General features: G+C 36.3%; 1 protein-coding gene across 31 annotated transcripts in view; it reads left to right on the plus strand.

Annotated features, from left to right (window-relative positions):
• The window catches only part of RIMS2 (regulating synaptic membrane exocytosis 2), a 683906-nt gene that overhangs the window by 92387 nt on the left and 563634 nt on the right, over positions 1-27885 (plus strand). For 18 of the 31 annotated variants that reach the window (XM_053559665.1, XM_053559666.1, XM_053559708.1 and 15 more), the window contains exons 2-3: positions 8446-8478; positions 8876-8962. The exons of the other annotated variants lie outside the window; for them this stretch is intronic. In XM_053559665.1, the coding sequence (XP_053415640.1) occupies positions 8446-8478; positions 8876-8962 (120 nt within the window). The remainder of the gene's footprint in view (positions 1-8445; positions 8479-8875; positions 8963-27885) is intronic. 31 annotated transcript variants of the gene reach the window in all.

Here is a 27885-nt window from a genome sequence, read left to right on the forward strand (position 1 = left end):
TTAAATGCCCTTTTTGTTGAGTCTGTTAATTCCTTATAGGTGGAGTCTTATGTAGTAGCTGCCTCATGGTCCCTCGGGGGAGTTGCTCTGTTTTGGATTTTCATGTTTCCTAAATTTTTCTTTTGGTTCCTCATCATGTGTTCTTTCTTCTTGTTCACACCCTTGTCCTTTGACCTTTTCATTTCCTCTTTTGCTTCAAATTACCTTGTGTCAGAGCTTAGGTGTTGAAGTGGGTTCTTGGTTTAAAACCAAAAGGAAAAGAAGGGTAAAGAGTGAGCAGGGAGAAACAAAAGGGGAAGAAAGAAAAAGATAAAAGGGGAAAAAAAGGGAAGGAGGATGAAAGAAAGGAATTGAAGAGCAGGAGAGAAGGTCAGGAAGAGAGAATGAGAGTGATTTTGGTACTGGTCAGCATGGTGCCAAGGCTATACCTGTATCTCAATGATTTTCAGGGGGTGGGTTGGGTGGGTTCCTCAAAATCAGGATGTTTTTACCAGCCTTTGGAAAGCCAGACTCTTTCTCTGCCAAAAATAGGAAGTGAAAGAAAAGAGCAAAAACAAAAAATGAGAAGGAAAAAATAAATAAAAATGAAAAAGAAATTAAAAAATTCTGCAGTGTGGACTTGCTAATACTGTCTTCCCAGGGCCAAAGGTAAAAGGGATCTCTAGACCACAATATTCTGGCCTCCTTGAGCCAGAATACTATCATGACCTACCTGCCAGACCACAGCAAAAAAAGAAAAATAAATAATAAAATATGACTATATAAAGAAAATCAAAAATACAATTGTATCAAATAAAGGAGAGGGGGGAAGAGGAAAAGCGAAAGAAAGAAGAAACACACACACACACACACACACACCCCGCAAAAAAAAGAAAAAAAACCCAGAGAGGGGATATTTTACCTTTTGTGTAAACACTTAATGTGGGAAAGATGAGGAAAGTGGAAGAGTCTTTATCAAAAGAGAGAATGGAGAGCAGTGAAATAGAGAGAATAAATGAGGCTAAAATATCATAACCAAAAATACAAGAGACTTTGCTCTTGATGAAAGTAAAAATGGAAGTTAAGAATAGAACCTACCAAACAAATTAGTGAAAACAAAGCTTAAGAAAAGAAAACAAAAAAGCTCAAATAGGCAAAAGTAGCAGCAATATCAGCAACAGAGAAAATAAGGGAAAAAAATTAAAAAAAAAATTTATGTGTATATAAACATATTTAGTCAAAGGGACTAGACTAACTTTAATGGGAATATATATGTGTTGCATATGTATTTGTGGGACACCACAGATGGCACTGTGGTTTTTTAGGAGACAGAGAACAGTGCCAGCAACCTCTTTCTAGTTCCCAGGCATGGATCTGGTTCCTAACTTAGTTGCCCTCGGTGATCTCCTGATTGTTTCCTCAGCATTCAGACCCTACCCAGTTGGGATCTTAAAGCTCTCCAGAATCCTTCAGAGGCAGGACTCACAGTGCCCACTTACAACAGTTCCTTTGGGGTGTGAAGTCCTGATCCTGGCAGGTGGAACAAAGACAGACATGCTTTAGGCCCTTGCTATGAGGGCTACCCTCGTGACCTTCTCACAACCTTCTCCAAACGGTGACCCCCTGGCAGCTGGGACCTTCCCAGTATGGCTGCCTTACCAGCCATCAAACCAATGGCAAATCCACTCCAGTGGGTATTCACATCTGGTTGCTGTATAGTGTTCAAGTTTGCTTACTCTTTGAAGCTTTCCACTCAATGCACAGCTTCCCCCGAAAACTGAAAATTGTGGAAAGGCTTCCTCCCATCCCTGGACCTCTGTGGGGGGTCCAACAGTTCCCACAGGCTCCCAATTACTTGCTTAGCAAGTCAGATCACCACTGCTCTGGATCCCAGGCTGTTCCTGTACACCACCACCTCACTATGCTCCTCACAGTGCTTCCTGAGCTACAACTCTGAGTAAGGTCACCATGCCAGGTTTGCCTGGGTTCTCTTCCTTTTTCCCCAGTTGTACTAGGAGAGCTCAGGCCAATGATCCTTCTGGTCTGCCATCTTGCTCTGCCCCCTCAATGACCCTATTCTTTGGAGCAATTTTTAGATTTTTTTAGACATTTTTTTTTTTAAACAAATCTCTAGAAATCAATGATAATTGATTAAAGGCATTTGATACTCTGGAAAATCATCATATTTCTTGGATTGTCTCTATATAGACATTAAATGTCTGATTTGGAGATCAGTTATTCTTGGTTGCCCTGTTAGTATAGTTAATTAAATTGTTGTATTTATATTCTATTACATAATTATAATAGAAACTATAGAGGGCCATTTTCAGTCTTATATTTCCTACCCTATGCCAGTATGTATGGCCAAAAGGTACATAGACGTATATGTTATATGCCTTTGTTGGTAATTGATAAAATTGTGATAATACCAAATGAAGAAATTAAGTGAATTAAATAAAATATGGAAAGTATCTGGCTCTTGCATATAGTGTTTATTCAATTAATAAGAGTATACTTTTCAAAATTAAATTAAAAAATTAATTATCCCTTTTTAGGTTGGGCAAAGTGGTTCACACATATAATCCTAGCATTCTGGGAGGCCCAGGTGGAAGTCCCTTGAGCTTAGGAGTTGGAGACCAGCCTGATCAAGAGAGAGACCCTGTCTTATACTAAAAAGAGAAAAATTAGCCAAGCATTGTGGTAGATGCCCATAGTCCCAGTTACTTGGGAGGCTGAGACAGGGGGTTCTTTCTTTTTTGTTTTTTTTTGTTGTCTTCTACTTTTTCTCTTCCTTCTTTGGTTTACTTTAGCATTTGATATGATTCTGTCTCTTCTCTTAACACATCAGTTCTCTTAGCACATACTTCATTTTAAACTATTTTTTAGTAGTTGCTCAAGAATTGCAGTGTACATTTACAACCAGTCTAAGTCCACTTTGAAATAACACTCTACCACTTTATAGGGAGTGTAACAGAGTACTGTCAATTCTTTCCATCTGTGCCTTATAAAGTTGTCATTCATTTCACTTATCCATGAGCTACACTTGTAGAATACAGTGTTGCTATTATTATTTTGACCAAGTGATATATTATATTAATTAAGAATAAGAAAAATAAAATATTTTATTTTAGTCTCCTTTTTCCTTCTCTTTGCTCTTTCTTTTAAAAAATGTGGATCTGGGGTGGTGTGCGTGGCTCAAGGAGTAGGGTGACGGCCTGGTACGCCGGGGGTGGCAGGTTCAAACTCAGCCCTGGCCAAAAACTGCAAAAAAAAAAAAAAAAAAATGTGGATCTGAATTTCTAACCTATATAAATTTCTTCTCTTGGAAGAAAAAAAATTTTTTTTTTTTTTTTTTTTTGAGGCAGAGTCTTACTATGTTGCCCTTGGTAGAGTGCTATGGCATCACAGCTCACAACAACCTCAAACTCTTAGGCTTAAGTGATTCTCTTGCCTCAGCCTCCCAAGTAGCTGGGCTCACAGGTGCCCACCACAATGCCTGACTATTTTTTTTTGTTGTAGATGTTTAGCTGGCCCGGGCCAGGTTTGAACCTGCCATCCTTGGTGTATGTGGCTGGCGCCGTAACCACTGTGCTACGGATGCCGAGCTGGAAGAACTTTTTAATATCCCTTGAAAGGCAGATCTACTAGTGACAACTGTCCTTAATTTTTGTTTGTTTGAGAATGTATTTCTTTTTCCTTCACTTTTCAAGGATAATTTCACTGGATGTAAAATTATAGGTAGTGGTTTTTAATACGACATTTAAAATATTTCACTCTGCTTTCTTCTTGCTTGCAATAAAATGAATTTGACGTAAGTCTTACATTGTTTCTTGGTAGATTAGGGATTTAGTTTTCCTCTGGCTTTTTTCAAAATTTACTCTTTGTCTTTGATATTCTGCAGTTTGAATGGAATATGCTTAAGTGTAAATTTTGGGGTGTATCTATTCTGCTTGGTGTTCTCTGAGCTTCATGGATCTGTGGTATGGTCTATTAATTTTAGAAAATTCTTGCCCATTATTACTTAAAATATTTCTACTGTTCTTTTCTTCTCCTTCTACTATCCCCATTGTACCTATATTATAGCCTATGTAATTGTCCAACAGTTCTTAGATATTCTGTTCCATCTTTTTCACTTTTTTGTCTCTTTATTTTCCACAAATGTAGAAACTACCAAAAGGTAGTTGGCATTGACATATCTTTAAGCTCTTTGATTCTTTCCTTGGACAAGTCTTGTATACTGATGAGTAGATAAGATATTATAATACAAAACAATACTCATCAAAAGCATTCTTAATTTCTGTTTTAGAGTTTTTGATCTTTAGTATTTCTTTTTGATTGTTTTGGAGTTTCCCTCTGTTTGCTCACACTACCCATTTGTCCTTGCATGTTGTCAACTTTTTATATTGGAACCCATAGCATACTAATTGTAGTTGTTTTTTCAAGTCTGATAATTCTAAAATTTCTGCCATATCTGAGTTATATCTGATACTTGCTTTGTCTCTTCAATCTCCTTTTTTTGTGCCTTTTAGAATGCCATATAATTTTTTATTGAAAGCTGGACATAGTTTGTTGAATAAAAGGACCTTAGGTAGATAGGCTGTTAGTGTAAGGTTTTGTGTTTATCTGGTTAAGAGTTAGGCTGTGTTCACCGTTTTGTATAGCAATGGTTGTGTTTACTCTTTAGTTATAGCTGTGGTGTTAGAGACTAAAATTTTATCTATTGTCTTCATGTTTGTCACCCTTCCTGTTTTTTTTTTTTAAATTTTGCTTTCGATTTCAACTGGCTTTCACTCATCTTAGTTTGAAGATTTTTTTTTATCAAATTTTTTTTTCTTTTTTTCCTTTAGTGATTCTCTTGCCCTCTGCCTCCCAAGTAGCTGGGACTACAGGTGCCTGATACAATGCCCTGCTTTTTTTGGTAGAGACGGTAGTCTCTGGCTCACTCCAGCTCAGAATGGTCTCGAACCTCTGAGCTCAGGCAATCCACCCGCCTGGGCTTCCCACAGCAAGCCACCATGCCCGGCCACCCTTCCTGTTTTCTATGGACATTCATTACTGAGTAGTTTCTTATCTAAAAAGTCTCTTCATTTGGTGATAGGTGTAAAGGGAGGAGAAACATTTGGTAATCCTATACTTTGACCCCAGTCTTCAAATAAATGGAGTTGAGCATTTCCCTTTCTCTACATTGAAGGATAGAGAGGGATGGAGTTGGGTATTTACTTTCTCCAGGATTGTTAGGCTTTGGTAAAATCCCAGATAGTTTATCTCTGATAAAATAATTTTATTTGAGAGAAGGCCTTGTTAAAGAGAACTGAGAGTTCTGGGTGTATTTCAAAATGATTACTTTTCCCTTCTTCCTCCTGGATGTAGGAGAGGATTTTTCTCTGATTGTCACAGGAAAACCTGGTAGACCTCAGGAGATAAAACTTCTGAAAGTGTTGTGGCACCCCTGACACTGAGACCTAAGATCTGGAATTTTAAACTTAAATGTAGTTCACACTGAACCTGCAGCAATTAATTTTAGTTTAAAGTATTTGTGTAGTTACAGGTTCCACCTGGAGGCTTTTGCTCCTAGGCCTCTGCTCCTGGTAAGCTATGAAACTCTGCATTTGCTTGTCTGTCTAGTTTTTGTGACAGAAATTTGACCTGTCACCTTAATTTTCTGATGATTTTTCAGTTTGTTTAGTATTTGTTTGAGTATGGAAGTGGTAATTTACAAGTTCTTTATATGTCAGTGTTGACACCAGAATCCCCTCATAAGCTTTTTAGAATATATGAACATAAGAGTTCACTGTCAATAATGTTAGAGTACTGTTAGAAAAATATTGCTGTAATTACTTTTTCGAATTACCAATTCTTCACTTATTATCTCAACATGAATTTTAATTTTGGTCAGATATTTTGAAGTTTGATTTTATCTAAAATATAGGCAAACAAAAAAGAATGAAGTCCAGCCATTTGCAACAACATGGATGGAGCTAGAGAACATTATGTTAAATGAAATAAGCCAAGTACAGGAAGACAAATCTCACATGTTCTTACTCAGAAGAATTAATCTCATGGAGACTATTACCAGAGGCTGGGAAGGGTAATGGGAAGATAGTGATAAAGTGAGGATGGTTAATGGGTGAAAAAATATAGTTAGATAATTAGATAAAGTGAATAGTATTTGATAGCATGACTATAAATATGACTGTAATCAATGATAAGGTAGAGTATACTTTAACGTAAATAAAAGAATTTCTAACTCAAAGAAATGTTAAATGCCTGAGGTGATGGATACCCCATTTACTCTGATTTAATTAATTCACGTTGTATACTTGTATCAAAATATTACATGTATCCTGTAATCCCATAATAATTAAAAATAAAAAAATTAAAAAATGGCAAAGGGGAGAATAATTATATACTCTTGATGTTATTTAAAGACATTTTAAATATTTATACTGCAATATATAGAATACATATTTTATTTGGGGACGTGATACAAATATTGTAAATTTTATATGTAGATATTTTTACGAAGCCAAGAAATAATTTCTGTTGTGGTAATATAGATGTATATGTCTGTTATTTTCAAGTAAAGATTTTGATATTAGAAACTGATTTATAGGTTAATATCAATGTCTATGATAAAAGCATTTATCTCTGATTAAGAGTATCATGATATCTTACCGATTCTCTCTCAGTATTTCTTTAACATATATCTTCTCATTTATGTATTTTTTTCAAAATTTGTTGTTCTTAACATACTTCTCTTTGATGAAGGGTCATTTTAATGGTTCTTTTTTCTGATGAACTCATGTGGTAATCTTTCTTTGTTGTTGTCTTTATCCATTTGTGAATATTTTGTTCTAAACAGATTTTTGTCTTAATTCTCAAAGAAATAGAAATTTTTTATATAGAATCTAGTACTTGGCTTGTGTTTGATTATTCATGTGATATTTGGTGTTAAAATACAATCCTCTAAATATCAATCCATTATATTTAAATATGCCGTGGCTTTGTTTCTAGCATATAAAGATATTACACTCTGGTGTTTATGCAGAAAACACAGGATATTTTCTTTAATGGTTAACTATAGAGATATGTAATTACCAATTATATTCATTTGGTTACAAAAATGGCTAAGAGTGTGCCTTTTATTTATTATGTCATTAAAGAATGAACACAGTATAAAAGTATGATAAATCCATTTGCTCTTAAGGAGGGATTTAGTTTACAGCATTGGGTATAACTTCCTAATGAAAGTCTTAGATTTTGGTGACTAGTTTTAGTTACTAATTTGTAGTCTTCCTTTGAGAAAGGAAAAGCTAATCAGTTGTTCGTTGAATAATCAGTTTATCTCTCAGGATGAATCCTAGGCAGATTGTGAGAAGCCATATTTCAAAGGGCTCACTACCCTTGTGTATGATGTTTCTCTACCTTTTAAATATCCAGGTTTATTACATTTTGATATCCAGTGATCTATATTAGGCCAGTTTCTCTTTAATTTCATGAATGTTGTGAGAGCATCACACTAATAGGTCTGCTGAAGGAATAATTTAATTTTAATAAAGAAACATAACGGGAAGTGAATAATACTAATCCCACGAATGACTCAAGCATGTTACATGAGGTGGGATTTTTTTTTTCTTTAGTTAGGTGTACCTAATCTTTCTCATCATATCAATCATGAATGACCATTTATTTCTTAATCAGTTTCTGACCATGAATTTATAGAATTTCATAATATAAAAATTAACTTCTCACTTCAGAGAACTGGAAACAGGATTTCTTTCTGTACACTCAAGATATTTGGATAAGATTTTATTGTACCTCAGCACTAGAAGTGAAGCACTGACTCAATTATAGTTTTTTATCTACTATTTATTTCATTTTCATTCTAGTAGAGTTATATGAATAGTTTAACTTATAACAATTTTTAATTTAATATACACAGTTATTTTAATAGCTATTTTTAGAAAGATTGAATGTATAATCCCTAATTCCTTTATGTGCTTCTTTAATCATGAAGAAATTCAAATGTAAGATATTTAAAAATACATAAATAAAACCCCATGTTTTATTTAAAGTAGTATGCCTTTACTTCACTTATATGAAGAAAGAAATTTTAAGAAATAAAAATGAAATTTATTTTTACTTAACTAAATGTAAATGTTCAGTATGGTATCTTAAAGTGATTATTTTAAAAGCATGAATATCAATAAAAATATGCAGAAAACTTTAGAACCAAAGCATGCCTTTAAAACAGATGTAAAGTTTTAATATTAGTCCTTTGTTAAGAACAAATGATCCAACTTCTTTTAGTGTGTGTGTAGAATTGAAATATATAATTCCAAATATATGGCAAAGCACTAAGCTTAATAATTCTTTATTGTTTGTCCGTTTTCTGTGACCACAAATCTGTAGCTAGAAATCTCTTCGAAGTACAGTGCACTCAGTTGTGCAAACTTATTTTTTTAGGGTCAAAGAAGAACACAAACCACAACCGACACAGTAAGTAAATGTATTAAGAGTGCAGTAGGCTTGACTTCTGTTACCTTTGCCACATTCTGCTTTCTGGGCCTTTGATGGTATTAGCTTACACTAATACTGGATAGGCTGCAGCTAGTGTGTCTTCTGCTTTCTGACTCTCTAGCTTGTAAGAGAGCTGCCTGTAGCTTCTCACTTCATCACTTAGTGACTGGTATAGTTTCTTGCTGCCTGCTTGTGGACTAGCTAAGTGTTTAAACTTAATTTCTCTACATTCTGACTGCCTGGGTGATAATTGGAGCTCACATTTCCATTGGCTGTAGCTATTGTGCCTGTGTATTTCTATTATGGATAAGAAAACATGTAACCTACATTGTTATTCATTTGGTTATTCAGTCACATTATTTGCTTATTTAAACAGGTGGTTTCCCTTTAGTGGGATCACTGAACTGGTAAATAACGTTCTTCAGCCCCAGCAAAAACAACAAAATGAAAAGGAGCCCCAGACGTAAGTAAGCTGATCTATGTAGACTAAATATTATCTCTAGTAGTATAACATACTGAAGAGTATGTGTTAAAATACTGCCCTTGCATTAATATGCCCTCACAAAGGAAAATTGTTAGGTTAGGATTTAATATTATTACCTTTAATCATCCCATGGAAGTCTAAAAAGAAAGGGAGGCTAATTATTAGGGTAGTAAAAAAGGAGAAGTAATGCCCCTCTCATTTTAGTTTGAATAATGTAAACGATATTTTTCCAGTAAAATATCTTTCTCCAGTGATGCAATGTATATCACGTGTAGGTCTTTCAGCAGTAGTTTGAGAGGATGGTAAAATGTATTAACCCCTAAACTTAATCTTTGGTCAAATAGTTTTGGAAATTTTATTTTTAAAAAGGTTAAGCAGGCCGGGCACAGTGGCTCATGCTTGTAATCCTACCTTGTTTCCCTGAAAATAAGACAGTGTCTTATTTTAAGGTGTGCTCCCAAAGACACGTTAGGTCTTATTTTCAGGGGATGTCTTATCATTCCTGTAAATAGGTCTTATTTTTGGAGGATGTCTTATTTTCAGGGAAACAGGGTAGCACTCAGAGTGGCTCATGCTTATAATACCATCAGGGAGGCTGACACAGGAGGATCCCTTGAGCTCAGGAGTTTGAGACCAGCCTGAGCCAAGAGTGAGACTCCTGTCTCTACTAAAAACAGAAAAATTAGCTGGGCATTGTGACAGGTACCTGTATTCCCAGCTAATCAGGAGGCTGAGGCAGGAGGATCCCTTGAACTCAGGAGTATGAGCTAGGCTAATGCCATGGCACTTTAGCCATGGGCAACAGAGTGAGACAGAGTGAGACTCAGTCTCAAAAAATTAAGCAGGTTTGTTTATTGTAATAATTCTAAGACCCTAAATATGCTTCCAGGGTATTAAAATATATACTGTTTACTAAACTTCTTTGACCACTAAATCTTGTTTATAGTGAGCATTTCATTAGGTTTTGAAACATAATTTGGGAAATGCAGCAATTTATTATCATATTGACCGGAACATTAAAAAAATGGTGATTCCATTTCTTGTAGTTGTTCTCTGATTAAAAAACATTCTTTAAAAAGTCATTCACACTTGTATCATTTACCTTCGTGCAAGTAGTAGTAATTATGTTATGAAGTAGAAGTAAGTGGGAATGTGAGAAAGTCTGTATATATTTAAACTCCAGTCTTCCCTGACAATTACCATCATTCTCAGAAATGCTCTAATTACTCAGACTCTGTGCTTCTTTTAAGTTGGAATTATGCTTTTAGAAAAGATGGTTTGGCTGTAAGAATAGGAAAATTGAGAAGTGACATGAACTTTAGGAGAAAACGAGAATAACTAGTAGGATGAAACACTCATTCCTAATTTGACTTTAATGCAAACTAAAAGCTAAATGTCTTTTTGTCTTCTTGCTGTTCATGAAAATAATCCCTTCATCCGTTTAACGCTAATTTGCATGTTTTTTTACGTTTTGTCAGTGTTTCACTTTCAACTGAAGTTAAACTATAATGCAATATATTATTCCTGACAGGTAATAGGTAGTTCTAAGATTGAAACTTTTGCTGTATTTAAGATTGTTAAAGTCAGAGCCATGTATGTCTACTGCTTTGTCTCTGGCATCTATCAAAATAGAATGCCTGATAGTAGGAAATCAATAAATATTTCTTCACAACTGGTTTTAAAAATTCTTTTCTTTTGTGATATAAGAATAATATGACATAGGAGTAATATTTAATTTCACAATTCCTTTTCTAATCAGTATATATTAAAACACTACCCAATGTCATTACCTTGCTGATTTTTCTCTAAAGCCCTGAAGTTTAAAATAACAAAACATAACTATGATTGGTGGGATTACACCTGTGGTGTATCTTACAAGGGTACATGTGAAACTTAGTGAATGCAGAATGTGATTGTCTTAACACAATAACTAAGAAAATGCCAGGAATGCTATGTTAACCAGTGTGATGAAAATGTGTTGAACTGTTTATAAAACCAGTGCATGGTGCCCCATGATCGCATTAATGTACACAGCTATGATCTAATACTAATAAAAAAAACATAACTAGGTGTAATATTGCCTTAGTTTTAAATGACTTTTGTCATGTATTTTATGTGAGTTTTAGAAAATAATTAAGATTGTATCATATTATATATTAGATTACAATGGCTATTAAATAAAATGACATTTTGTTAGTAACTTGAAAAAGTAATCTTTAGATTATTGGAATAAAGTGACATTTGATTGGCACAAACACACATCAAAGCAAGTTTGAAAAGAAATGTCTCTACTTCACTAAAGACATTAGCTTTACATTCAGATTTTAATTCAGTCTGCTTTGATTTTGGGGTAGGAAGATGGTAGGAGAAAAGATAGGGACTTTGGATGTTTTCAAACCTTTCCATTAAGGCTTCTTTGACAACTAATTCATTCAGTTTGCTCTGTGATTTATGCAGTTTTAGAAATTCAGAATCAATAGATTTTCCTCATAGTTACCTTCTCTTACATTCTTGTTATACTAAAGATTTCTGGTATATCATTTTCTAGGAACTTTCCTTTTATCTTTCAGAACTATAGACCAAGGTTACTTCTAAATCTCCTTTAATTCACTTTATTTTCATTCAGAGATCTAAGACTTCTTTCTGGGTTATCTCATTTATTTCTTACTCTGACTACCGTTCAAGTGGGATAGTTTCCTATCTGCTTACCTTCTACTGTTCATCCATAAAATTATTTCTGAGACCAATTCCAGATATTTGTTTTAAAATTTAAATGTTAAAAAGTAAAACATGCGTTTTTTTACTCTGCGTAGATATTTTTGTAGTGGAATAACTAAATAAATATTCAATCAGATAGCCAATATTAAAATCTGTTGTATTTCTTGAACAGTAATTCTATTTTAGTCAATTTATATAAATCCCGTTTTGTGGTTGCTCATATCTCTAATCTTGTAGGCTTCTTAAGGTTTTTATTTTTGGAGTTTATTTCATATTCTTTAGCTTAATGGGAAAATTTGCTAATTTTGATTTGGGGAATTGATTCAGAATTATAGGGATAAGTAGATCACTATCCAGCTTTGACTTTGAAGCATAGAAAATTGATTGACCAATGAATCCCCAACAATAAAAAAAAAAAAAAACTTGAAAAAAAAACAAAAAAAAAAAAGAAAATTGATTGACCACTTGTTTTAGTAGTCATTTCATTCAACTTTTATAGAAACTGCTTAATGTACAAATTTAGTAATTTTACTTTTTCTTTTCTCTTTCACTTTGTTTTTTGTATCAGCATCAAAATGAATAAAATTTACTTATGGAGGCGATATAACATAGGTTACATGTAAGGTATAGAACAGGCCTCTGGATAATTAATGATGGAGATACTAGGAAAAATGATAAGTGTTTTGTAATGCAACTATTATTTTAACTTTGCATTTCTAATACTTACCATAATATTAAAAGTAAGAAAATTTTAAGTGCAAATACATAGTATGACTGTAGTATATAGCAGACAAGAAGGAGAGTGTGGCAGGAGATGAGGTCTTAGAGGTAGTTTTTGGATAAGGCAGTGCTTTTATAGAGGATGATACAGAGTTTGAATCTGAGTCTCAGTATAAAGGCAAGATAAGGTATTAAAGAGTTTTAAATATGGACGTGACATGTTTGATTTGGGAGGATTGATGCAAAATAATAGGTGTAAGTAGAATAAACACTATCAACTTTGACTTTGAGGCATAGAAAATTGATTGAGCCACTTGTTTTAGTAGTCATTTCATTTATGTATAAAGATTAGTCTAACTGCTCTGTAAGTAGAGTGGGTGAAAATAGAAAGGAGGAAGCTTTTTTTGAGGACTGGTAGTGGTCATAATAACTTGGACCATGTTGATTATAATGGAGAGAGTTGGATTGGATATATATGTGTATTTGGAGGTTGAAATGACATGATTTGTCAGTGGAATAGATTTAGAAGAACTTATTAAAGGAAGAGAAAAGAAATAAAGATGATTTCTGTATTTCTTGAGTGGTATTATTAAATATGATCAAGAAGGGGAGAAGATGAACAGATTTGGAGTAGAAACTAAAGTTTTGAACTTGTAAATTTAACATGTCTATGAATTTAGCCAAGATTGATGGAGAGATATGGACAAACTGGATATTTTTGGGAGCTGTCAGGGTGGTACATAAAAGTAGAAAAATACAGAAAATAACCTAGATAGTGTGTGATGAATAGCAGATAAGAAGGTCCATGAATGAGCCTGAACAAATTCTCATATTGAAGATAAAAGGGCTATGCTTCCTGCTTTCAAATGCTTGACAGTCAACTGTGAAAAAAAGATATATGGATGGGCAATTAAAAGCAATATAGTGGAGACTTCTGGAGAGAAGCAAATACAGAGAATTGCAATTTACTGGGAGCAGGAACCGGTGGAACCAGGGTCTATTAGGAAAACTTAAATTGCAGTTGATAAATTACTAAAAGCTGAATGTGGACTAACTTAAACTATTTTCAGAGTTTTACCTTTAGTAGCCCCATCAGGTTTTCAAAGATCAGAGAAAATTCCCTCATGCTTCCAGCAGGGGGAGGGGAAGTAACCATCTTAAAATACTCCCAACTTTCTGTTCTCTACATTCCCTCAAGAGAAATGACTTTACCAGAGCCTACCTAACATGAGAGAAGGAAAATACTTAACTCCAATCCCCTCTAGATGTTCTGTCTTACCTAGGGGAGAAAAGAAGCTGAGAAGTACATGTGAAGGTTACAGCCCAAAGGCATAGGTCCATAAAAGACGGAGACTTATTTATAAAATTTTTGGAAGATTCTTTTTCAAGTGGCAATTCAGAGATTTAGTCTGCTACTGTTTAGTGGTAAACCATCTGAAACACAAAAGCTTCCAGGATTGCTGCATTAGTGGAAGAGAGAGAAGGGAGAACTCAAGCTTATTCTTGTGTAAGGTGGAAATGACATAGGTCACTTTAGCTCATAGCTTATTGCCTAAAAAGTGTTACAGGCTCCAAACTAATTGCAGGAAAGTCTAGAATGTCTTTCCATGTGCTCAGAAAGTCAACCTTTGTATAATGAGTACCAATTACATCTATTACAGTTAGTTTAAATTTGATTCTCATTTATTGCAATGAGGTGGAACTTACAGGATGCCAGAAGACAAAAGATTTGCCAAAAGAATGGCTACTACAGCAAGAATAGCTCCAACACTAGCCCCTACCCTTGGCACTATTGGACTGAAGGTTAGGATTAATAGCATGGAGATTATTCCAATACACAGTGTTTTCAGGAAGGAAATTTGCTTTTGTAATTTTTTAAGGAACAGCTATTAAGTTTTGTTAGTGGGTTTACAGGGAGATTTTTGCTTTCTTTTAGGTAGCAAGGAAAAAAAACTAAAGGAAATTAAGAGAGTGATGACAGTGGAAGTTATCTAGAAAAAGTGAAAGTACGTAAAACCATACTGAAAAAGCTTTAGTTGATCAGCAGGGATGTCAAAAGACAGTAATAAATTAGATTGACAGAAAACAAAAGCTTTTATTTTATTCTATTCTATTTTATTTCTTTCTTTTTTAGAGATAGAATCTCACTTTGTCACCCTTGGTAGAGTGGCATGGCGTCACAGCTCATAGCAACCTCCAGTCTTGGGCTTAGGCGATTCTCTTGCCTCAGCCTCCTGAGTAGCTAGGACTACAGGCGCCTGCCACAATGCCCAGCTATTTTTTTGTTGCAGTTTGGCGGGGGCTGGGTTTGAACCCACCACCGTTGGTATATGGGGCCAGTGCCCTACTCACTGAGCCACAGGCACCACCTAAAACAAAAGATTTTTATATAAAGGAGATATCAGAAAATCAATCCTTTTCTGTTTTCGGGTAGGAGTTACAGACTTTGTGTTGGGGGTCCTGGGTCCTGGTTCCTCAAACCCAGTTAACCTGGTTTGATTATTCAGCCAAACTAGGAAGTTCAACTTAGTTATGGTGGGAATTGAAAGCAAAAGTGGGGGGAAACCAAAAATAAAACTGGCGTGCCACAGGCAATGTGAACAGAAGCAAAAGTAACCTGCACAAGTTTCAGTGTAACAAAGATAAATTTTATTTAAGAACAAAGAGAAAGCTTAGAGCACTAACAAAGAGAGTTAGTTGGAAGTGAGTCCCTCTGAATTACAAGAGGTGAGATATGCAAGGGCAGTGCAGAAGTATAAATATTCTTTCTCTCCCTTTGGTTGCAACTCTTTCATTGGCCTCTCTGTACATCAAGGCATTATTGTCCTTCTCTGTTGGTTATTGCTCATTGTCCTTTTCTATTGGTCTTTGGTTATCTAGGTTACATTCTCACATTCTTTCCCCTTTTTTGGTGAGAACTGTTGAGTGCTGATGACCGTGTTCTCTTAATCTTTCAATGGGCCTTCCAGACTTCTTTGTTCAATAGGCTAGGGTTTCCTCCTATCTCCCTTGAAGCCTCCTTTCTTTGTGTACCTTTTCACTTTGGTTTGTCATTTGCTTGATGTAGGAGTCACTGGTTAGTTGTTTTTTCCAAAGATCATCTACTTCTGGAGTAGTCTTAAGACCCTTCTGTTTAAAGTCTTCCCATGAAGCAGAATTTCTAAGCCTGAGAAACAGTGTCTTTTTTGTTGTAAAAATGAATCCAAGGATCAACACTTTGGAGCTTTTACTGAAGTGCTAATTGTTAGCATGACTTTTCAATAGAGATTGCATGCAGCTGTATTTCATTTATTATTCCTGTGTAATATTCCAGTATCAGAACATATATGCCACATATAATTTATCTATGTGCATTTGGGTTTGTTTCTGATTTTTGGCTATTATGAATAGTGCTGCTATATTCATTCTGGCATTATTTTTTCCCCGGTTACATTGGAGGAGAATTTTGTAGTTACTTGTGAAAGTAAAGTACTTAAGCTATGTAAAATACTTAAAAATATTAAAGCTGGTGACCATGTCAGGTTATCTGTGTGTCTAGTTTCATATTTGTTTATTTGGTAATGCTGTAAGTGCTGTTTCTTGAGTAGGCCTTATCATTTTATGTTTTGGTGCCTCTGCATCTGGCCTAGAAAGGGAAAAAAGGCATGCCAAGCTAAAGAACACAGAGGAGTGACATGATTTGACTTATATCTTAGAACTCTGTGCATTATGGAATAGTTTAAAGTTCGCAGTTAACTACATTAGCTGAGATTAACTACAATTAAGTTCATGTAATTTGTAAAATTACATGAGTTTTTATTTTCTTTTACTCTTTTTTATATTAAGATCACATGATCTTTTACTCAGGCAACAGTAAATAAAAGTGTTTTAGTTTCCATTGCCTTTTTCAAAGAAGTACTTTATTTTGGTTAAGTAGAAGGCAATTACAGGTGGAATACATATAATGGACTTGAAATGATTTTCCTATTTTATCGTTATCTGTTTTTTCAGAATTGAACTTGTTTCATACTTTTCTTCAAGAAGCAAATTTCAGAGAAGCCATGAAGCACATTTTCCCTTCAGAGACAGGAAAGGGTATTTATATACTGAGAATGAATTTATTTCCTCATGTCAATAATAAACTGTGCTTGTACTTTTATGTATTTTTAATTTCACTGTCTAGCATCAAGATTGTTTCATTTTGTAAATGGAATAGTAATTTTAATTCCAAGATTCTACATCTAATCATTTTGTAAATGTTTTTTGAGGTAGTAGACTTCCTCAATTTTATTGTCTTTTGGATATAGTATTCATTCTCATAAGCAGACAACCAAAGCCATGTGTATTAAAGATACATATTAAAGGTGAAAGGTTAATATTGGTAAAGAGCTTCATAGGATTTTTGATATACAGTCTTTCAATGTTTTTGTTTGGCAATAGTTCAAAAATGGTTTTGAGCTATAGTGTTAGCTTAAGAAGAATGAACCAAATATCTGATTTATTTGAGAAAATTTTGTAATATTTCTCAGCATTGACTTACTGATTTCTATAATTTGTGATGTCACAAACTAAGTTAGATATCCAATAATATGGGAAATAATCATTAGCTTATAATTCAAGATACTCTCCCTCAAGCTGCCTTTTTAACTTCTTCTCTTGTATTTCTTTTCTTACTGTTCCCCCGTACATACTTTATTCCAAATGAGAATACTTGCACCTTGCTGAATTCTTCATCACATTTCATGCTTTGGATCTGAGTACTTAAGGCTGAAATGTATTCTTCACTTTATGCCTATCACAACTTTAAATTACAAAGAACTGATTGGAGAAAATATACTATCCTGGAAGGACCTTAAACAATAATTCTAGTTTTGGGTAGCTATACATATAAAAATAAAAGAAATTTAACATCACAACTAGAAATTCACAGTCGTATGACCTCACAATGACAAGCGTTGAAAATTATAGTCAACTTTTTCTTTTTTTTTTTCGTAGAGACAGAATCTCACTTTATCGTCCTCGGTAGAGTGCCATGGCTTCACACAGCTCACAGCAACCTCCAACTCCTGGGCTGAAGCAATTCTCTTGCCTCAGCCTCCCTGGGACTACAGGCGCCTGCCACAACGCCCAGCTATTTTTTGGTTTTGCAGTTCAGCCGGGGCCGGGTTTGAACCCGCCACCCTCGGTATATGGGGCCGGCGCCTTACCGACTGAGCCACAGGTGCCACCCGAAAATTATAGTCAACTTTTTCAAGATTACTTTAACTGGCCTGGGGTCTGATGGCTCATGCTGGTAATTCTAGCATTCTGGGAGGTCAAGGCCTCAGGATCACTTGTGCTCATGAGAGACCCAGCCTGAGCAAGACCTAGTCTCTACTGAAAACAGAAAAATTAGTGGGGCCTTTGGGTTATAGTCCTGACTACTTGGGAGGCTGAGGCCAGAGGATCGCTTAAACTCAGGAGTTTGAAGTTGTTGTGAGCTAAGCTCAGACCATGGCACTCTAGCCTGGGACAACAGAGTGAGATGCTGTCTCCCCCCTAAAAGTTTACTTAAAGAAGGAATAAAGTAAGTAACTGGCTTGTGAAGAAGAAGAAAACACACGAGATGTATGGGAAAACAACAACAAGAACAAAACTATGTAGCTGGGGGTAAAATGTTCAGGAACAGCAGTAAACAGGAATTTAAAAAGTTCCATTATCTTCACTTGTAAGTGAAAAAAATTATTTTGGAAAACACTGACTTTATTGAGTTTACTTAGTGATGACAGTCACATTATTGGAAAAGATACACATTAAAAATTTGGATAAAATAGCCTATGAGATAAGAAAATGGAAAAAATAGCAGTCTTAAATTGATATATTATTGTATATGTCTTTTAAATATTTATTTATGATAAAACTTTTGAAGTAATTTTATGAGTATATCTTTTATCTCTTTTATTTACCTTAGAGATCTCCAACATATGGTCTGTGGACCAAATTCTGCCTGGTATCTTTTTTTTGTACATAAAGTTTTTTTGGAATATGGTTAAACTTATTTGTTTGGGTATTGTTTATGGCTTTCTTCACATCCCTGCAGCAGAGCTGAATTGTTGTGACAGAGATCGTATGACTCACAAGGCCTAAAATACTTGTTGCCTAAAATACTTGTTGATCTTTATCACCAGAAAGGTATTATATATTTTAAAGATCTTTTGGATCTGTCATTTTAGTTGAAGTGTTGTCTGTCCCTGGCAGGAGTGGAGAACCTGTGGTCATTAGATTTCTTCCTTTTTAGGTATCAAAGGAGGCAAGGAAAGCTTCATCATTCTCTGCTTAACCACTTTTAATAAAAGAACTTGTCCTGCAAAATTTAGATTCAGTTAAAAATTTAGATTCAGTACTTAAGGTCTTAGAAGGCTACAATTTGCTTTAAGGCTGAAGTTTCCCCACCCACAGCTGCAAACATCAGTGAAAAAGAATTCAGAGTCTATACACAGACCTGTATACATGTGGGAACTTAGTATATGACAGATTGACATCATAAATCAGTGGAAGAAAGGATGAAACTGTTTATAAATGATGCTGGGAAAATAGAATTTCTATATGGAGAAGATTGAAATTAAATCTCTGCATCACATCACTTATAAAAATAAACTTGAGATCGATTAAAAGCCTAAATGTGAGAGGCAAAATTATGAAGCTGATAGAAGAAACTGTAGATTTTTTTGTGATTGATGTAGGCATAAGTAATTTTTTCTTTTTTAAAGTGGCCAGCCACTAAAACCACACATGATGAAGAGAGAAATTAATGTGTTTCACTATCTTAAAAATTCAAGATTTCTATTTAACAATGTATATCATGTACAAAGTTAGCAGTTTACAGACTGGGAGAAGATATTTATTATGTCTAACCTATCAAGGATTAACATATAGGATATATAAGGTGCTCGTGCAAATCAGGAAGAAAAATATAGAAAATCTGCCCCAGAGTAGGTTTGGGTAAAGGGTATGAATAGGCAGTTCATATGAGGGGTAGTCCAACTGGCTGGATTTCATTAGAAAAATGTGAACTAAAAAATAGAACATCAATTAATATCTGTCAAAGCGGGAAAAATTTAAAATGAACAATATACATTAGCAAGGAAGAAACAAAACTGAAACCTTCCCTCCTGCTTACAGGTGTGCTAATTAGGTTAAGCCATTTGTGAGAGTGGTTTCAAAGTAGTTAGTGAACTTGAGTATGTGCATTATACATGTACTTTTGCATATGTACCTGAGAGAAAGCTTTATATGAGCTTACAAATATGCTATAGAAATACAGAGTAATGAATTATGAAGGGTCAACTTAAAAAAATGCAGGAATAAAATGTGGCTATGCAGACAGAAATATTATATAGCTATTAAAATGAATGAAGTAGGGCGGCGCCTGTGGCTCAAGGAGTAGGGCGCTGGTCCCATATGCTGGAGGTGGCGGGTTCAAACCCAGCCCCGGCCAAAAAAAAAAAAAAAAAAATGAATGAAGTAGATGCATCAACTATAGTGGTGAATGTCTGGATTCTGGAAGAACACTGACTCTAGATCTGGCTTTCACCACTTATTTTTTTTTTTAATTATTAAATCATAGCTGTGTAGATTAATGCAATCATGGGGCACCATACACTGGTATTATATACCATTTGACATATTTTCATTACACTGGTTAACATAGCTTTCCTGGCATTTTCGTAGTTATCGTGTTAAGACATTTATATTCTACATTTAGTAAGTTTCACATGTACCCTTGTAAGATGCACCGTAGGTGTGATCCCACAAATCACCCTCCCTCCGCCCATCCTCTTCCCTCCTCTCTCCTCCCCTCCCCTCCCTCTCCTCCTTCCCCATATTCTTAGGTTATAAATGGGTTATAGCTTTCATATGAAAGCCATAAATTAGTTTCATAGTAGAGCTGAGTACATTGGATACTTTTTCTTCCATTCTTGAGATACTTTACTAAGAAGAATATGTTCCAGCTCCATCCATGTAAACATGAAAGAGGTAAAGTCTCCATCTTTCCTTAAGGCTGCATAATATTTCCATGGTGTACATATACCACAATTTATTAATCCATTTGTGGATCGATGGGCACTTGGGCTTTTTCCATGACTTAGCAATTATGAATTGGGCTGCAATAAACATTCTGGTACAAACATCTTTGTTATAATGTGATTTTTGGTCTTCTGGGTATATACCTAGCAGTGGAATTATAGGATTGAATGGCACGTCTATTTTTAGATCTCTAAGTGTTCTCAGAGAAGTTTCTCTTCAAGTCCCTTGCCCAGCCTGAGATGTGAACATTTGTTCTTTGCTTGCTAATACATTTGCGTTCTCTGTGAATTCTAGTTATTAAACCTTTGTTGGAGACATAACCTGCAAATATCTTCTCCCATTCTGAGGGCTGTCTGTTTGCTTTACTTACTGTGTTCTTGGCTGTGCAGAAGCTTTTTAGTTTGATCAGGTCCCAGTACTGTGTTTTTGAAGCTGCTTCAATTGCCCGGGGTGGGGGAGGAGGGTGTCCTCCTCATAAAATATTCACCAAACCGATATCCTTAAGAGTTTTCCCTGCACTTTCTTCTAGTATTTTTATAGTTTCATGTCTTAAGTTTAAATCGTTAATCCAGTGAGAGTCCATCTTAGTTAATGGTGAAAGGTGTGGGTCCAGTTTCAGTCTTCTACAGGTCACCAGCCAGTTCACCTAGCACCATCTGTTAAATATGGAGTCTTTTCCCCATGGAATGTTTTTAATTGGCTTGTCAAAGATCAAATAACACTAAGTAGCTGGGTTCATCTCTTGGTTCTCTATTCTGTTCCATACATCTACCTCTCTGTTTTTATACTAGTACCATGCTGTTTTGATAGTATAGTCTGAGGTCTGGTAGTGTGATTCCTCCTGCTTTGTTTTTATTTCTGAGTTATGTCTTGGATATTCGAGGTTTTTTCTGATTCCATATAAAACGAAGTATTATTTTTTCAAGATCTTTAAAGTATGACAGTGGAGCTTTAATAGGGATTGCATTAAAATTGTATATTGCTTTGGGTAGTATGGACATTTTAACAATGTTGATTCTTGCCAGCCATGAGCATGGTATGTTTTTCCATTTGTTAACATTTTCAGCTATTTCTTTTCTTAGAGTTTCATAGTTCTCTTTATAGAAATCTTTCACATCCTTTGTCAGATAAACTCCCAAATATTTCATCTTCTTTGGCAGTACTGTGCATGGAATAGAGACCTTGATTGTTTTTTCAGCTTGACTGTTGTTGGTATATATAAATGCTACCGATTTATGAATGTTGATTTTGGAACCTGAGACACTGCTCTATTTCTTGATCACTTCTAAGAGTTTTGTAGTAGAATCCCTAGTGTTTTCCAGATATACAATCATATCAGCTGCAAACAGTGAAAGTTTGATCTCTTCTGACCCTATATGGATACTCTTGATTGCCTTTTCTTCCCTAATTGTGATGGTTAAAACTTCCATTATAATGTTAAAAAAACGCAGTGGAGACAATGGGCAACCTTGCCTGTTTCCTGATCTGAGTGGAAATGATTTCAGTTTAACTCCATTTAATAGGATATGGCTGTGGGTTTGCTGTAGATGGCCTCTATCAGTTTAAGAAATGTCCCTTCTATGTCAATTTTCTTAAGTGTTGTGAGCATGAAGGGATGCTGGATATTATCAAAAGCTTTTTCTGCATCAATTGAGAGAATCATATGGTCTTTGTTTCTTAATTTGTTCATGTGCTGAATTATACTTATAGATTTATAGATATTGAACCAGCCTTGAGACCCTGGGTTAAAACTGACTTGGTCATGATGTATAATTTGTTTGATGTGTTGCTGGATTCTGTTTGTTAGGATCTTGTTGAATATTTTTGCATCTATATTCATTAACGATACTGGTTTATAATTTTCTTTTCTTGTTGGGTCTTTTCCTGGTTTGGGGATCAGGGTGATGTTTGCTTCATAGAACGTGTTGGGTAGTCTTCCTTCTTTTTCTCTATTTTGCAACAGGTTGGGTAATATAGGTATTAGTTCCTCTTTAAAGGTTTCGTAGAATTGTGATGTGAAGCCATCTGGTCCCGGACTTTTTTTTAGGGAGATTTTGTATGGTTGATGCTATTTCAGAACTTGATATGGGCCTGTTCAACATTTCCACTTGATTCTGGCTAAGTCTTGGAAGGTAACGTGCTTCCAGGTATTGGTCAATTTCCTTCAGATTTTCATATTTCTGAGAATAAAGTTTCTTGTAATATTCATTAAGGATTTGTTGAATTTCTGAGGAGTCTGTTGTCATTTCCTCTTTATCATTTCTGATTAATGAAATTAGATATGTTAATCTTTTTTTCTTGGTTAGGTTAGACAAAGGTTTATCTATTTTATTAAACTTTTCTAAAAACCGACTTTTTGATTTATTGATCTGTTATATAATCCTTTTGTTTTTCAATTTTATTTAATCATGCCCTAATTTTGGTTATTTCTTTTCTTCTACTTAGTTTGGTGTTGAAATGTTCTTCCTTTTCCAGTTGCTTGAGATGTCCCATTAAGTTGTTAACTTCCTCTCTTTCCGTCTCTTGAGGAAGGCTTGCAGTGCTATAAATTTCCCTCTTAGGACTGCCTTTGTGGTATCCCAGAGGTTCTGATAATTCGTGTCTTCATTGTCATTTTGTTCCAAAAATTTGGTAATTTCCTTCTTAATCTCATCTCTGACCCAGCTATCTTCAGCATAAGGTTATTTAACTTCCATGTTTTTGTATGAGTATGCAGATTCCTGTTGTTACTGAGTTCAACTTTTATTCCATGGTAGTCCGAGAAGATGCAAGGAATAATTTCTATTCCTTTAAATTTACTGAGGTTAGACTTGTGACCTAAGATGTGATCAATTTTGGAGTATGTTTTGTGGGCTGAAGAGAAGTATGTATATTCTGTTTTGTTGGAATGAAATGTTCTGTGGATGTCTGTTAAATCCAAATGTTGGAAGGTTAGGTTTAAATCTACAATTTCTTTGCTCAGCTTCTTATTAGAGGATCTATCCAACACTGCCAAAGGAGTGTTAAAATCTTCGACTATTATGGAGTTGGAGGAAATCAAGTTGCTCATGTCTGTTAGAGTTTCTTTTATAAATTGAGGCGCATTTTTGTTGGGTGCATGAATCTCATCATACTGAGTATTACCCTTAACAAATATGAAGTGACCATTCTTATCCTTCCTTACTTTTCTTGGTTTAAAGCCTATTGTATCTGCAAATAGAATTGCAACACCTGCTTTTTTCTGATTTCCATTTGCCTGAAATATGGACGACCATCCTTTCACCCTGAGTCTATATTTATATTTTAAGGTAAGATGAGATTCTTGTATGCAGCAGATATCTGGCCTGAGTTTTTGTATCCAGTCAGCCAACCTGTGCCTCTTTAGAGGACAGTTTAAGCCATTCACATTAATGGAGAATATTGATAATTCTGGTAAAATTTTGGGTGTCGAGTTTTTCAAAAGTCCAGTGGACATTTTTAATCCTTTCGCCACTGTGGAAGTTGGAATTTGATCAAAATTTCTGAGTGAGTTTACTTTTGTGGTAGAGGGTTAGGCAGGACATTATGGAGGATAGGTCTGAGAATATCCTGAAGAGCTGGTTTGCTTATGGCAGATTTCTTCAACATGTGAATGTCATTAAAGTATTTAATTTCTCCATCATAAATGAAACTCATTTTAGCTGGATACAGGATCCTGGGTTGAAAGTTATTTTGTTTTAGGAGATTAAAAGTCGATGACCACCCTCTTCTGGCTTGAAAGGTTTCAGCAAAGAGATCTGCAGTCATTCTAATAGTCTTCCTTTTGTAGGTTATGGTTTTCTTACTTCTGGCTGCGTTCAGAATTTTCTTCTTTATATTAACTTTAGTGAAGTTAATTATGGTGTGCCTGGGGGATATCTTATTTGGGTTGAGTTGTGCAAAGGTTCTGAAACTGTCTGCTATCTGAATTTCAGAATCTCTTGGCATTTCTGGAAAATTCCCTTCCATAATTTCAAGGAGAAGAGCCTCTGGGCCTTGCCAAGCCACTTCATCACTTTCAGGGATTCCAATGAGGCGTATATTAGCCGCCTTCGAATTATCCCAGAGCTCTCTGAGAGAGTGATCCGTTTTTGCTCTCCATTTCTCTTCCTCTTTGAGTTTGGGAGCATTCAAAAGCTTTGTCTTCAACGTGAGAAATTCTTTCTTCTGCTTGTTGCACTCTGTTACTGAGGGATTCTACTGTATTTTTCAGATCTTTGAGGGCTGCAAATTCTTGCTTCAATGTGTCAAAATCTTTGGTGATCTTTTCTTTAAATTCTTTGAATTCTTGAGACAACTTTTGAATTTCTCCCCGATTTTCCAATTCCCACTTTCCCTCCATTCTATTAATCTTGTTTGCAGTCCAAACTCTGAACTAGAGTTCTGACATCTCGGCCATCTGTTTGTGAATGGGATCTTCAGTTATGTCTGCCATATCTTTCCTTGGGGTGTTGATCTACTCTGCTTATTCATGTTACCCTAGTTTTTCCACTGATTCCGCCCCATGATTATTTTACACCGTTTGACTAGATGAGTAGATAATGAAAATTGGGTTCGGGACTCCAGGAGTAGTGATTAACCAGCCCTTTGCCCAAAAGCTGGGACTGGTGTCTGTACCTTTTCCCCTGGAGCTTTGCCAAGGATCTCAGGCTACAGCCTGAGAAACTGGGGATGTGCTTGGTGTGGTGGGGCTATGTGGCTCTGTTTTGTTTTCAGCTGGTTTCTGTTGGACCCTAGTGAAACAGTTATTCTGGGTTGAAGTCTCAGCTGTGGAGAAATACCAGCAATTAAGTCACCCCACCCCCCACAGAGAACAATTGGAAAAGGAAAATCAAACCTTCCTAAATACACACACCCACGGTACCACTTGGATAGTCCTTGGGCGATTGGCCCAGTTCAAGAGGTTCATGTCTCAGTCAGCATCTGTCTCAGCTGGGAGAGTTTAAAAGGTCTCTGGCAACTAGATTGCAGGAGTCTGCTGACAACTGAACTCAAATATGACTTTCTTCGGTGCTCTCTGAGGTCAGGAGGACCCACCCAGCAAATAGATTAGTCTGGGAAGGTTGATGCCTCCTTCCCCACCGTGCACCTCTGTCACACCCAATCACTGATAACCCTGCAGGGCTGTGACTGACCCAGTTGCCTCCAATGAGCAGATACTCCAGGGGTTTGCACCTGCCTGAGTCACAGGGAGATCTACGTCTCCTCAGCCAAGCTGCTGCTCTCTGCCACTATCCGGCAGGGGGAGGTGAGGCCTGACAACCTGGGGCACTTGATGGAGGCTGGGCTGTTCACTCATTTCCTGCCCCACCCCTGATTGATGTTATTGACAAAACAGAACAACTTTATGAAATTATTTTTTGTCCCGTCTAAATCCCCCTGCAGTAGAGAAGCTGTTTTGAGTTCAGAGAACCTGTGCCTTAGGCCTTGTCTTTGCTGCTGCCCGTAATTTGTATTCGCAGCATGGTTAGTTGTCAGTTCTAGCCTTTAGCCCTCCTTTGTCTAGGCTGATGATCCCCTGAGGGCTGGGTGCGTCTTAGGCTCAGTAAAGTGGTCCTCTGGGTCAGCCTCCCCCTGGGAGTCTTCCGCCTCTGTGCATGCATTTTGTAGTTCCTGCAGCTCCACCCAGGCCGGTACCACCTCAGGCAAACCTTTTACTCACGGGGCCTGCGTTTCTGTCCCAGATCTTTTCTGCCAGGGGCTGCCACCGGAGAAGATGCCTGGCCTCCTCTGGTTGCCCAGAGAGACAAGGTTTGTGACTCCGGAATATCCAGGGTGAGCCCTATTGTTGCCAAAATCAGCTGCTGCTCTGTGTATCAGGGCACCAGGGCTCCGGTGTGATTCCCTCTCAGCCGACTGTCCTCTCCTCAGTCCTGTGCCGCAGAATCAGCATTGGCTAGCAGCAGTCCATGCCCTGTCCACACCTCTCGAGAAAATACCCACGAATCTGGACTCCTGGGGGACAGGCCTCCAGACCTCAGAGTGAGAGTGGAGAGGAGTGCTGGGAGCTCAGAATTGCAGGTAGAGAACATGTATAGTTTTATGCCTGGCAGGAGAGCGCCATGGCACCCTAGTAGGGGAAGTATGTCCAGTTTTTTGAGGGTCTCTCCTGTGGAATATAATGGGAGGCCTTTTGAACTCTACTTGTTTATGGGGTGCTCCAAGCCATTCTTGTGGGGGTGGGAACTCCCGTCCCCTTGGTGATGGATTTTGTACCTTTTGTTTGTATCCTTGGGTCGCAGCTCGCCTCAGCAGGGTTGATGTGCGTTCTTCAACCGTTTCTCTTGGTGCAGCTCTAATCCACCAGGTTACTTGCTAAATTTCTGCCCTTTAACTCTCCTTCTGGACAGAAGCCTCTATGGAAAGCTGGCTTCAGTTAGCCATCTTGTCTCCCGGCTTTCACCACTTAAAAGTGGTGTGACTGTGTGTCAGATAACTTGTTTGTAGAATAGGAACAATAATTATAGTATTTATCTACCTGATATGTAGTAAGCACCATGTACGTTAGATACAGTTTATCTATTTAGATTTTAACATAAAAATTTGAAGTAGGAGGACAAAATAAGTAGAAATAGGTAAGTGGCACAATGCCACATATGTAAATATACAAGCGTGGTTATCTGAGGAAAGGGAAATCAAATCTGGGAAGGGAAATAATTAAAATAGGAACCAAGTATGCAGCAGCTACAAGGTTAGGTCAATTCTATTCTGGGTACCTAAGGTTAACATAAAGGACAGAGTGAAAAAAGTACTCACAGCAATTCATACATCCATTCTAGGCCAGAGGCAAGAACATGTATAAAATACTAAGATTCTGTGATGGGATGAAAGGAAAAGGATTGAAAGAATGAAGGGCTTTAGCACAAGGTGGGAAAAGAAACAGTGGGAAAAATGAGGTTAAGGAAATGAATATGCTCCAGTACATTTGAGGCTTTGTAGATGTTCATAAGATTTTTCTTCTTAAGATCAATCATCAGTGAGGTAACAGTTGATTTTTTTTTTTTTTTTAAAGAAAAGATCTTTTTCCTGTAGTGTACAGAATAGATTGAAGGGGAGAACTGTGGATGTGAGAATCCAACTAGGGGACTGTTCTCTGGATTAGGTGGAAATTGATGGTAGCAAGTCCTATATCATATTGGCATTGGATTTGGAGAGAGGTGGAAGGCTTCAACACACATGAAGGAAGTAAAAGCGAAGGAGTTAGTGATAGATAAATATGAGGGAGAGAGACATATTCAGAATAATTCTGGATTCCATGCCTATATAATTTCATAGTAGCACCATTTACTGAAATAGGAACACTGTCAGGGAATTTGATTTGCATAGGAAAGCTATAAATTCAATTTTGCACATTTTGAATTTGAGATGGTAGTTAGGAATCCAGATACTTAGACAATTGAATATCAAAGCTCAGAGGAGAA

The sequence above is a fragment of the Nycticebus coucang genome, chromosome 13 (genome assembly GCF_027406575.1).
Source record: "Nycticebus coucang isolate mNycCou1 chromosome 13, mNycCou1.pri, whole genome shotgun sequence".
Taxonomy (NCBI): domain Eukaryota; kingdom Metazoa; phylum Chordata; class Mammalia; order Primates; family Lorisidae; genus Nycticebus; species Nycticebus coucang.